At 41.4% G+C, this 12911-nt stretch overlaps 1 protein-coding gene across 3 annotated transcripts in view; it reads right to left on the bottom strand.

The window, feature by feature from the left end:
- The window catches only part of ITPR1 (inositol 1,4,5-trisphosphate receptor type 1), a 219001-nt gene that overhangs the window by 132032 nt on the left and 74058 nt on the right, over positions 1 to 12911 (bottom strand). For all 3 annotated transcript variants that reach the window (XM_059715848.1, XM_059715849.1, XM_059715850.1), the window contains 9 exons: positions 10014 to 10168; positions 7938 to 8037; positions 7282 to 7442; positions 6062 to 6203; positions 5464 to 5622; positions 4690 to 4862; positions 4431 to 4550; positions 2638 to 2832; positions 478 to 729 (listed from right to left, as the gene is read on the bottom strand). In XM_059715848.1, the coding sequence (XP_059571831.1) occupies positions 478 to 729; positions 2638 to 2832; positions 4431 to 4550; positions 4690 to 4862; positions 5464 to 5622; positions 6062 to 6203; positions 7282 to 7442; positions 7938 to 8037; positions 10014 to 10168 (1457 nt within the window). The remainder of the gene's footprint in view (positions 1 to 477; positions 730 to 2637; positions 2833 to 4430; positions 4551 to 4689; positions 4863 to 5463; positions 5623 to 6061; positions 6204 to 7281; positions 7443 to 7937; positions 8038 to 10013; positions 10169 to 12911) is intronic.

Below are 12911 nucleotides of genomic sequence, written 5' to 3'. Positions count from 1 at the left end.
GATGGGTACAGTAGCAAGTCTCATCTTGGTTCCTTCTACCCAACACTGTGCTAGGTTTTTTACTATCCCTCCCCTGAAGAGCTACACTGAGTATTCAAGACTGGCAAGAAGGTGGGAAAAAGAACAGCAGCACAATTTAAGTTGCTTGCACAAATCACAGAAGCTCCACATCAGTCTGTATAATGCCTAGGCACTACCTACTGGATCTCACTGCCTCGTGAGAAAGCCATGCAGCACCCATACAAAGCTCCAAACAGAGCTTTCCACCTTGAGGAAGATTTTTTTCAGTGAGCAGCTCATTGAATGCGACTGTTTTGGTGTCACAAGCTTTCAGCACTGCACTAGCAGGATAAATTGGACTCTTACAGGAGGGGCAAAGCTCGTAATTTAGCTCCTGGCTCATTTAGTTTTGCTTTTAATATTAAAAAGGAAAAAAAAAGATTTACGTCTCTCACCCTTGCCCCACCAAGTACTTACTCATCAATAGCAATTTCAGAAGGTATTTCAGACCATAAGCGCGCATACTTCACTGGTGTTACTTGCTCTTGCGGATCACGGTCAACATGCATATGCAGCATCAGCCGGCAGAAAGAAGCTCTCAGATCATATGGTAAGTTTTCATCAGACATACAACGAAGGATGAGATCCACATCCAGCTGGCCTGATATTTCATTTATAGCCAAGTACTGTCGATCAAGGCACATCCTAGCAAAGAGGTTCAGCTGGTACCTTTTGGAAAACAACACATAACATGTTAGTTTCCAGAAATTGAAGTGAGGGAAGTAGCTAAAATGGCAGACTGAGTAGAGTAATAATGCCATCCAATAAAGATTTTCTTATTACTAGCATATACAAGTACACTGCAGGACACTAAATAGAACATATCATTTCTCAATAATAACCAAACATAAGCAGTATGCAAGGGTCACTTAGATTTCTTAGTGTTGCATATCAAGGAGTTAAGACAGCATTAGGATCTTTTTTGCTAAAGCTATTTTAATAGTTAGAGAGCTACTGCACTGGAGTAAATAAATCAGTCTGTATAAAAAGACTCAAAGAGCTCATGTTTGATTGCTAGCACAATGAAGGCAATGGACTACTGAAGCAGTCTCCTTCTGAACTGCAGCATTAGTCTCCATTTCAATTAATCACAGGGCAGGTGTATATAACGGGCCAGGCTGGTGCACCTTTGTTTGTCTGCTTTGTAGCCAATAGGAAGTGTTTAAGGTTAATGCATGTTTAACAAACTCTGATCTTTAACCTTTAGTTGCTTGAATTGTGAAATATTGTCAAAGAGCATATGCCCAACGTTTTGAGTACTCATATATTCCTTACTGGTCATGGTTAAGTATAAGATGATTTTCAAATAAGGAAGGTACAAAGCATTTTGCTGCAACTGGCTCGTTTTTGCTGTAGCTAGAAACCTCAACTGAATCTTTACTGATTTTTTCTTATTAACTTAATTGGGGACACACACAGACACTTGTTACTGTAAGGTTAGAAGAAATTAAGAGCATCAAAAATTCTTTCCACGGGGAAAAACAAACTTGCAAGAATTGTATGGATGTTGCAAACAAAGATAAGAAGAAGAAAGTTGTATCAAGTCAACCTTATGGCCAGACTTCCTGAATATGTTCAGGTCCAGAATGTACAAGTTAATCCATTCTAGGAAGTTTACAAGAAGAATTTTAGTTTTTAAAAAACAGAAGATAAGAAAAATGGTATGTATATATAGATTTCATAGACATTAGGGCTGGAAGGGACCTCGGAAGATCGTGGAGCCCAGCCCCCTGCCCCAGGGGCAGGAAGTCAGCGGGGGTCATAGGATCCCAGCAAGATAAGCACCCAATTTTCTCTTGAAGGTGTTCAAACTAGGTGCTAGACTGCCGCCGGAGGTGGTTCAATTTCAGGCCTTAACGGCTCAGACAGTAAAAAAGTTCTTCCTTATGTCGAACCTGAAACGGTCATGGAGGAGATTGCGACCATTTGACCTAGTAAAAAAAAACATAGCTGAGCAATACATAAAGTTAAAAAAAATTAGAGAGAGACATATTCATATAAAACTTCTTGTGGCATATTTATACAAAATCACCCTAGTGGGAACTTCAGGGCTACTAGAAGGCTGGAAGTTAAAAAGAAATTCTTAACGACAAAAAAAAGAGCGAGGAAAAATTGTAATGGTAACAAAGACAGGTCAGCACTCCTTTCAGTGCTGGCTCATCTTCCTTTCAAGAGGCCCAATTAAAAAAAGAATTTTGTGAACTGAGGTTAAGATGCTCATGAAGCAAGTCAAGCTATTGCGGAAGACACCATCATTGGGAGAGAGCTGGCCACAGATGCTTACCTTGACATTCTGCCAAACCTATATATTCCTAATCCCACTTACTCACTGCTTCAGCTACATTTATTATATTCACATGAACGATTTGATTTGCATCTTCTATGATCAGCCTGGTGCTTCTTGTTACTCCACCGTATATATATATATAGTGCTTTTACTACATCTTCTATTGGGTATTTTGAGCAATAATCCAAGTCTTTATTCAGAACTACTTCTCTAGTAACACACCTACACCACTTTTACCCATGCTTGGTCTTGTTACATTTCTATAGCTCGCTACTGCACACAGTGTTAACCTGTAATAGCTGAGTACATCCCGATCTTCCTTCTGCCCTTCCTTAGCATCTTGAGCCAACTCTCTGATACTCTTACTGCGTATTTCCTGGTTACTGTCTCTCCAGAATAGCCAGACTTCTTCCTCATCTTCTCCAACCTCCAGGGCATTATCTCCACTTGATACCCCTTCAAACTCAAACCGAGACAGAACCAACCTGGCAAAAATGAAAAGAGATTAGAGTTAGAAGACTGTTTCAGGCCAACTGCTAAACTATACCAGGGACATGGCAACAATAATCTTCATGGTCACTCAGGAAACCTGCATTCATTACATGTAGCTTTTGGTTATCAGCATGACAAATAAATACATTTTAATGCAAACATTAGTGTCATCTTATGTGATGACCTCAGGTGTTCAGATACTTTTTAATATGGGTGTTACATAAAAACCCTGTTAGATGCAACTCTGAATATCAAATAATACAAATCAGAAACATATAGTACATTTCTAGTTGATGCCAAAATGAATTTATTATTTCATGTGACAGACAGACAGGAGAGACAGGCCACTCAGTGCAAGGCCAGGTAACACTAGCGGAGGACTCTTCTATCCAGGAAACATTGATTCAAGCATCATCTAGGGGGATACCGGCACCGATTAAATGGTCTCCCAAACCCTTTGGTATGACCAAATAATATCCCATAAACGGAAACTGGAACAAAACTTTATTTGGCTTGAAGAGAGCAATCCTGAATGGCCACCTAACTCCATCTTACCTCTGCTGCAATCCTGTGCCATCTGGGAAGTGGCTGAACTTTGCATTAGTCTCCAACTTCTTAGAGAAAATTTCTATTGAGCCACTGCTTGAGGGACTGGGGAGAAAGCAACCCATCTACTTTTTGACCAGTAGCTTATTAGTTAGGACACAGTAGCTTGTTAGTTTGCCCATGAAATGGGGGACAGATTCTAGGTCTTGCTCGGATGAAGGAATTTGAACTCCGATCTCCTACTTTCAGGGAAGATGCTCTAACTCTCAGACTAACTGCAAAGCTAGACTAGTCTGTGGGCATCCTCTATCCTTCCTGTTGAAGCTGTGCCACCAGACAGGAAGGCATCATGCAAAATGAAGCCTGACTGAGTGAGGAAGTCATTCTCCTGGCAGGGGGGAAAGGAGAGAGCAACTCTTGGGTTCTGAACCGTGCTCCAAAATGATGTTGATTTGTATCACTTCCCACCCCTTTTTTTTTTTTTAAACCACTGATCTCTTCTGTATCAATAAATGCTGCTTCATAGCAACTAATCTGAATTTGGTGCCTGGGCCAAATTTATTATAGGGTAAAGGCATTGGCACACTATTCCAGAGACAGAGAAATGGGAATTGGGACCTCTTGGGGTGGGGGAAGCAGATGTACAGGCACCAGTTTGCAAGTGTGGAGAACAGGTACTGATTCCAGTTCATCTGCAGGGGAAATTCTGAAGGTCAGATGAGGACCAGGATCCTGAAAAGCAACTTGCAAAGTCTGAACTACAGCTTAGGATTTGGGTGTGTTGAACGCTGTTAGGGTTCAAGAGGTTCCTGATTTAGCGTTTGGCCCTGTTTGAGTAAAACACAAGATGTTTGATAAAGGCTTATGATCACAGGGTCAACATCCAGAAAGCAGTGATCTCTCTGGCTACAGCTAACACTATGCATTTGGAAAGGCCTGAACTCAGCCCCCTCCCCACTTCTATTCTGCCTTACCAAAAGCATCCTCATCAACCCACTTTCCAAGCCAAGCTAAAAACACCCAGCTATGAAGGGTCTTGACTTACTTTGTCTCAATGAGTATGTCTGCATTTGCTGGATTCAGCACGGCTTTACAGATCAGCTCCTGTGTCACTGGTATACTCTTGTTCATGGAAACACACAGATCTGAGAGGTAATCCAAAAACCTATTGGGAAATAAAAAGCCAACACACTGAATCCTAATCAAGATGCCTAAACTGAAGCAGCTGCTGGTCACTCCAGATGTGTCTCAGCCGAGCGGGAGCGAGACATAACCGCAAATTGTCAAACACCGTTTCATCTCACCTGGGCTCCCTGTTCTTCCTCACGAGACTAACAAAGGTGTCTATCTCTGCAGCTGTAATGTGCTTCTCCAGAAGTTTACGATTGTTATGAAGCAATGCCGTTATAGTGTCCTCTGCCAATACATCGTAGCCAATTTGTTTCTGCATAAAGCCAAACTGCTTGGCAATATATTCCTTCAAAATAAGGAGGAAAAAGTCATTTTAACCAAATGTTAGATTTCAAAAGCAAGGCTGTTTCTCTCCCTAAAGAGCTTGATTAAAATTCCACTGTTCTTACAGCAAGGAAGAGCTTTCAGGCCTCTATAGCTACAGGGCTGGATATATCCCAGACATGCATCCTTTTTCCTGTTCCTATAAATTCTCAAAAAAAGAAAAAAAAAAAGATAGTGCTGTCTCCACAGCTGGATAGCAAAGTTAACAGTTGCAGAATCCACTGAGGTACTAGGGACAAGGCAGAATCCACTAAAGTATATAGGGACTAAGGAAACCCTAGTCCTCACTAGCATTAGACAAGGTGAACAACAACTTCACAGTTATCCCAAGTTCCTGTAAGAAACAGCAGTACAGAAGCTAGTACAAATCTCTGATTAAACTCAAAAAGCCCCCAAGCTCCACATAACTTAGCAATCCAAACCTCTTATCGTCTCTGGACCCCCCACATGCAAAATATGCAGAGAAGCTGGTAGGGCTCAATCCATGGGGGTACAGGTTTGCTTTGATGGAATCCGAGATCTATCGGCATCCTCTTTGGATAGCTGTTTACTTTAGCACTAACCTGATTTTTTCTGTAATCTTGCTGGGAGTGTCTCAACACCCTGTAGCAGAGCCGGCAAATGTGTCTAAAAGGAGCATGACGCTGGTCTCCAAGTTCCTCCAGTCGCAACATGGGTCCATCTCCACTGTCTGTAAATGGGGCTTGTAACAACTTGAAAATCTGTAAAGTTAAAAAAAAAAAAAAAAAAATGAGTAAAATTAAATAAAATAAACATCTTCAGAGGTACTACATGCATATAAACTAAGATAGGTGTGCGCATGCACTCCCACATCTGTTACTCTGTAGCCCCCACCCCGCCACACCAACTTCCAGACTCCCTACTTCAGTTTTGAATTAATTTCTCCCACCCAAAAGAATCTTACAACTCTAATCAGGACAAAGTATCTGGTTTCCAACATCGCCTCTGATGGTTTTTCTTCGATCCCAACCTTCACCTTGCTACCACCACATCCCTTGTACAACAAAGGGGTGCAGAGCTTGAGACTTTCACTACTACCCATTCACTAAAAGCCAAGGTGGCAAGAGTTACTTCATCCAGCTTGTACAATTGTACCGCTAAGCCATGACAAGTTCTGGTATAGGATACTATCCAGCCTACCTGCTTTAGGATATTTTGCTCTCTCATCAGTTTTTGTCGCTCTCTGTTTGGTTTAGAAAACACCACTTCAAGTACGTCTTGCCCAGAATTAGTCCCACCAGTAACAAAGTAAACCAAATCTTCCAGCAGCTTGGTGACAGACCTATGCAAGACCCACACTGTTAATGCAAAACTTTAACCAACATTGCCAAATAAAAGCTCCAAAACAAACCCTAAACCGTTTCAAACATTTTCACATAAAGGTAAATTAACCAGGAGTTAACCATAAGTGAACTGCAATATTCCTAGCATACAAAAAATAAATGCATCTTTTCCTAAAAAACAGCTGCTGGAAAAAAAAAACCCCAAAAAACAAACTTGTATGCATTGTATGTGAGAAATATGGCAAGGACTGTGTCTTTCCAAGCAAAAGCCAAAGTAAAATCTGTACAGGACTCGCAGGAATCAGAAAAGTGAGTACGCTTGGCTCCCTAGCTGCTGCTATTCAGCAACTTGCTAAAGAGAAATGTTTTTGAAAGACAGAATGAAGAAAAGATAAAGGTATGTATTTTATTCTGAGATGTGCTGCATCTGAGAAGATATGGAAAAGCCTACAGATTTGATACCAATGAAAACTGAGGACTAGTTTAATCTTGTTGCTGTAGACAAGTTGTCAAACAGCCATATCGTAGAAATAGGGAGAAAGCTGCAGTATTTTTGGGGCACTTGGAGACTAGCCCACGTGCGACTCCTGGAGTTCCAGTTGGTCTGATGGACATTTCTCTTTAAACTGAAACAGAAGCCCATTTCAGAAACAAAATCACAAGTTCTAAGCACCAGGCGTTGTGCATTCTTTGGATGTAGTCACATATATTTTTGCAGGCACTGTTGGAAGATTTGCAAGAAGTCATGTGTTCAGTCCTCACAGACAAGTCGGACTGGAAGATCTCGTACTCCATTTATGGTCTCTTTCAGTACAGTCACTCTGGGGTTTATTTCTCCCAGCTTCACATTGGTACACAGGGTACCTAGTGATGATGCCCAGCAGAAGGACAGCACACAGGTTGAGAACCTCCAAGCTTTCAGATAAAACACAAACCAGCTCACTTCTAAATAAGAGGAAAAAAAAAAACTCTGTTCCTTAAGTAAGTTTACCATTTTATTTACTTAGGAGGAATAGTCAGTATTTCAAAAGGAAGCAAGCTTATCTCTCCACCATACTTGCTTCCTACATCCCTCACCTTCTTTCATTCTGGGTTATCGTTCCCTTCTCCAGCTTGCCAGCAATAGAACCCAACACCTTGCTTGCATCATTTGCAAAGTCCAAATCGCGAACTTCTGCAGGAGAAACTGGTACTATAGCAAAAGCTTCTTTGTCCTCTTTTACTGGAGAGGTACCAATCTAAAACCCAAGGTAGTTTTAGTATCGCACCAAAAAACAATGGGGCAAAGCAGCAACAAAGTAACTAGCTCAGTAATATTAAGACATGAGAGCATCTGCACTATTACATAATAGCTAATATTAGAAACAGCAGAAAGATTTTTGACAAGACATGCACTTGAAGAACAAAACCCTTCCTTGTAGTTCTTAAATTGTTAAGGCTCAAGCGAGCAGAGATCAGATGAGACTGCACAAATACTGCCACAGACAGACAAAACCTGCTGCTTGCGATTATTACACGGCAGTGAAAATTGAAAGGCCAACAATTTAATGGTCATTGCCTAATTTGTTACAAGACTCAGTGCAGTTAGTCTGCATTAATAAATGCATTGTTTATTATTTGACAGAAGCGCAAGTCCAAGGCCTTGGGGTTTTCCCACCCCCCTACTGCAAAGTTTTTTTTAAAAGAACAAGGGACAGTAAAAAAAAAAAAGTTTGTTCAGTTACAGAACTTACTTTAAGCATCACAGGTTTTTCTTCTTCTTTATCAATGGGAATATTGGTGCTGTGTACCCAGGTGTTAGTACATAGATGTCTAAGCCTGACATAGGAGTTCCTTTTAAAAAAAAAAAAAAATTTTTTTTCTTAAAACATGCAGATTTCCAGTAATCTTCAGCTTGTACAACTTCAAAGATGTTAGTATAATTGATTTATGAAAGCGGAGGGGGGGGGTCTGCTAGAAGCAATGCCTAACAAGAATAAGGCTTTTCAGAGTACAAATCAAGCTTTAAAACAAGATCTTTCTAATATTTTAAGTCAACTGGACTCAAAAAGCCACCTATACATGTTTCTATTACAGCAGTCCAAACTTTTTCCCCCTCTTTCCCAAAGTGATTGAGCAAAGCTATCCATGGGTAAAGATGCTCTTTGAAAATTGCTTTAATAAGGACAGAATCATCATCATCATCATACACAATTTATAAACCTTAGGAAGAAAGTTAAAGTTACTCAAGCCTGTTGTAAACTGGAGTTATTCCCATAATCTTACAGTGAAGTACTAACTGGGAAGCACTACACATGTTCATATTAAGTACAACATTTATGCACGTTATTTTACTACTAAAAAAACAGCAAGGCCTTTAATCTTTCAAGAGCGAGTATCTATTGAGTGAAAAGTTCCTTAATACTCAATAGTCTCAGCCTAATCTACAGCTGATCTCCACAACCACAGCCTGGGGTGAAATAACCATCTGTGAACAGGTTAAAGAACTATTACAGGCAAGATCCAGGTATAACAGTTTTATGTTACAGGTAGGAAGCTTGTATGGCCAGTGCTAGCTTCAGCAAGGCTCTGCTCCTGTTGGTTGCTGTAGACCTGTGCTTCAGGTTTACCTCCCAATGCACAGTGCAAGGAAGCAGCTATGGAGGAACTCCTAAAAGCATCACACATCGGCATCTGTGCAAGTACTAGAAACCACACCACCAACACGCATGGAAAGGAACCCATTTGAGCATGCTGCCCATGTAGTTCCCCTTAGAGAAGTGGCTTTCTAGGAGTGAGGGCATCCCCAACCACTAAAACCATGTGGCACCTGCTGTCCCGAGTCGAGAACCTCAGTTCTTTGCCTCAGTGGTTCTTAACCAGATGCTGCAGCTGCTGCCCAGGCAAATTTCCTTGTGCATCTTTGTAGACAGCTTGACCGAGAAGGGCTGCAGCATGCCTGTGTTCTCTTGCCTTATTATGCCTCTCCAACAAACCTAAAGCAGGCAGGAGCACCAGCCTGTGTTGCAGCCCTCCCCAGTTTGACTGCACAGTTTCCCAGAAACGGAGGCACCCAGAGCAGGTGGAACTGTCCTCTGTTTCTGGGAAGAGCATAGGGGATTGGACCAGAAAGGGATGAGGCACAAGCTGGCTCTCCTGTTTGCTTTAGGAGAACCCTAAAAAGGCAGAAGGATGTGCGAGTGCCACAGCCCTTCACAATCTGATCGTGCACAGGGCACTTTTTACCAGGCCATGGCAGTACCTGCACCATAGCACCTCTGCTGACTTAGAGCCAATTAAACAGGTTTATTAACTCTGCCCATTTTGGAAAGCATTGGATGCCTCTGATTGGTTTCTGTAAGTGAACAGGGTAAATAAAGTGCTTAGTTATAAAATAACACTGTTCGAGAGCAGCGTGCTGGAGATTACGTAGACCTCTCACTACAAGTAACCCGAGGAGCGTGGGGACAAGATCTCTGGACAAAAGTTCCATTCCCGTTGACCCAATGTGTGATGTTGGGCAAACCATATCTGTGCAATTCCACCCCCCCAATCTATAAAATGGGGATAATATTTATATATCCAAGGCAAAACACTTTGTGATCAGCTGCTGAAAAGCACTATATCATTGCTAGATATTAATATTACCTGTAAATCACAAAGAGGAGACCTCAAATCAATGAGGGGAAAACACACACACACAGTGGTAAGCAGTTCATTTATGTTAATAAATGTAGAAATAACCGCCAAGGCAGACACTCGGGACAAGCTGGATGGATACTGCCTTAAGCCCATAAGAATTGAGAATGTCTTGGACATAAGCCTCATACCTTGGGACAAGGCTATCTCCACCTCGCAAAGTGGTGGGGTCCAACTCAAAGATGGAGGAGATATCGTTTCCTTCAGGCACCGACACCAAAGAGTATGCCATCTTCTCCTGAGCATTATGCAACCCTTGTTGGGATCCATCCTGGTCAGGATCCAGCTGTGGAAGAAGCCCCATCAAACCAAGTCAAAAAAAAGTCATCTTCAGCCCTGTCAGTCCAGCATGAAGAGCCACACATTATAAACAAGCTTTTCATAGCTTGGGGACACAATTACAAGCCACTCCAGTACCAATACTGGAAAGAGCTCCAAATCTGCTTTAGGACAAACAAACAAATGTATTCCTTTGCTTTTTTTTTGGTGCTGATAACCCTTAAGCATTTCCAGATTGTAACTCTGCATTCGTCTTTCTGCAGGGAGAGCCAGAAGAGACATGCAAAAAAAGGCACCAAGTAATTCACCCCACAGTTCACCAGAAACAAATGAGATTTGTATTGATCAAGGTCTGCCAAGATCCCCATCCTAGGTACTGCAAAAGGCACCAGAGACTGCTTGACATTTAATCATGCTAACATCAATTTGTAAGCAGCAAAATTACCAGCTACAATTGCCACACACTTTCAGAGTCAGATTATCAGCGTCTATCAGTATTCCAAGAGCAGAAATGGGAATCTTAGCCGTTAGTCATTGATGAAAGCGGTGAAAAGTAATTAAGTTAACTGGCTAGTAGTTTTTGCTTCAGTTTGTGCTGCTTTCATATGTACCTACCAAGACAGTACAAGAGACATGGCTGGCATAGTGCAAGCAATGATTAGATTACTGGCTTCCTTTGCCTACAGAAGCAAGCTTCTATATTTCAGGAGGTAGTCACTAACATTAGATGAATGAACAAAAACTTGGATTATGAGCATCAAAGGCAAAAAGACAGAGAAGCTGAAGGGAAAACAAATACAAAGAGAAGAACTCCAGCTTTCAGATCGTTCCTGAGAGCCGTGGCAGTAATAACCAGTCCAGAAGGTCAAGTCAGTAGATCAGAGGCAAAAATATAGGTGCCCGAGGCCCACAGTCCAACACTTTAATCTGAAGTCTGATTTTCAAAACTGTCATGCAACCAGGAATCGTATTACCTGTAACAATAAATGCTAGAGTCTTAGTATTTGTGAACGTAAGGCCACTTAGATTAAGTTACCATAAAGATTAAGTTAGCAGTCCAAACTTGTAGCACCAACGTTTGAACGTCTTGACATAAAGCACTGGGAAAGGGAGGATTATATTAAAGTTACAGATGCTTAGTACACACACACACACACACACACACACACTCCTCAGGATTCTCTGTGGTCATGTTGGGCAGTAGTAACAACTGGGTCACAGAACAGAGAGCTATAAAAGCTTTTAGTTTACTACCTAGGAATAAGATACTAAATGCGTGGAACAGAAGTGCATAGTCGGGATCTGCCTAAAAGAATATGCAACTCAAAACAATCTGTTTTGGCAGCTTCCATCTACTGCTCACTTGAAATGAAGTCTTAAAGTGTTCAACCATGTCCTCTACCCCAAAACGAGGCAGCTGCTGTATCTTCACAACGCCGAATACCTCTGGCAGTCGAGGCCCTAATTTGCTCAATTCTAGAGCTGATGGTCACCTTGCAGACCAGGGAGCTGGAAATCAACAGGAAGTGGGATAACTCAGATAAGAGCATTACTATATCCGAGCAGAATTAAAGCTTCAGTTACAGAAGCATGATTATAACACGGATACAATGGGTGCCTTGTAATGGCCCAGGGTGCAGCTGGGGACATATTAAACATGCCCTTTCAAATCAAACCCCTGCACTTCTCATGGAGGAATAAGGAAATAACACCAGGGCAAGAAACACGCCGTCTTGGGACCGATTCAGGCTTGAATCAAGTCCCTGTATCCAAATAAGGATAGGCAGCCCACACAATCTCGCTGTTAAAGAGGTTTCAACTAAATTTGTATGTCAGAGACAAATTATGTGCTTGCGACATTTCTGTTTATAGTCTATTTTCGCCACCTGGTGGTAAAGAAGTATAGGCAAATAAAAAGCCTGCGCACACCCACATACACAATGTACATAAAACAGAAGTCACCAAATCCTGAGCTCATCTTTTGAGGTAGAGACTTTAACAGAAGAACAAACAAAGACGAGACAGATATTGATATGAAAGCTTTTTCACCGACTGATTTTCAAAAACTCACTAGAAACCACATAAAAAGGACTACTGTTTATTGGGGGCAGAAATTAAGCAGCAGCTTAAACTGTAACTTCCAGAAAGTTTGCATCTGCAACACAATAATACTGGAAAAGTGAGTTACACCAAGAAATACTCTTAAGTATCGAGTGGGAAGCACTGGCTTTTTACTGATTGCCACTGATCACCTGCATGTAGGCAAACTTAACATGCCAGCTAAATGCTCCTTAGAAAGTAAGTTATAGCTTGCCTCACCTTCACGCATCAAGACAATTTTCCCTCCCACCCCTCTTGAAAAAGGAGATGAACCTTTTTTAACTCCTTTCCAAACAAAGCAATCCTTTCCTTATGCAAGATAATAATCAAAAAGTACGGGTTATTGCGCAAGTCCCCAGCATAATCCAACAGCCAAAACTATATATCCCATAAAAGGAAGTTGCTGTTATAGTTCTGCATGCCATCATCATTAAAACGAGTGATACAGTAGCTGTACAGTAAGACCTGCTTCTCTACTCACGTCAATGGGAAGCTCCTGACAGCATATCCGAAACACTTATTGAAAAGGATAGCAACTTGCTTTTATTGATCATTCAAAATGATGGCATCTAAACTGTTCAAAGGTTGGGTGCACAATCTTGGTCTTTATCATGGAAAGCCATGACGATGTCATGTAGAGGTAAAACTTC

This window comes from Alligator mississippiensis, chromosome 12, assembly GCF_030867095.1.
Source record: "Alligator mississippiensis isolate rAllMis1 chromosome 12, rAllMis1, whole genome shotgun sequence".
NCBI lineage: Eukaryota > Metazoa > Chordata > Crocodylia > Alligatoridae > Alligator > Alligator mississippiensis.
The sequence above is the reverse complement of the archived record's forward strand: the minus strand, read 5'-3'. Positions and strand labels throughout refer to the sequence as shown.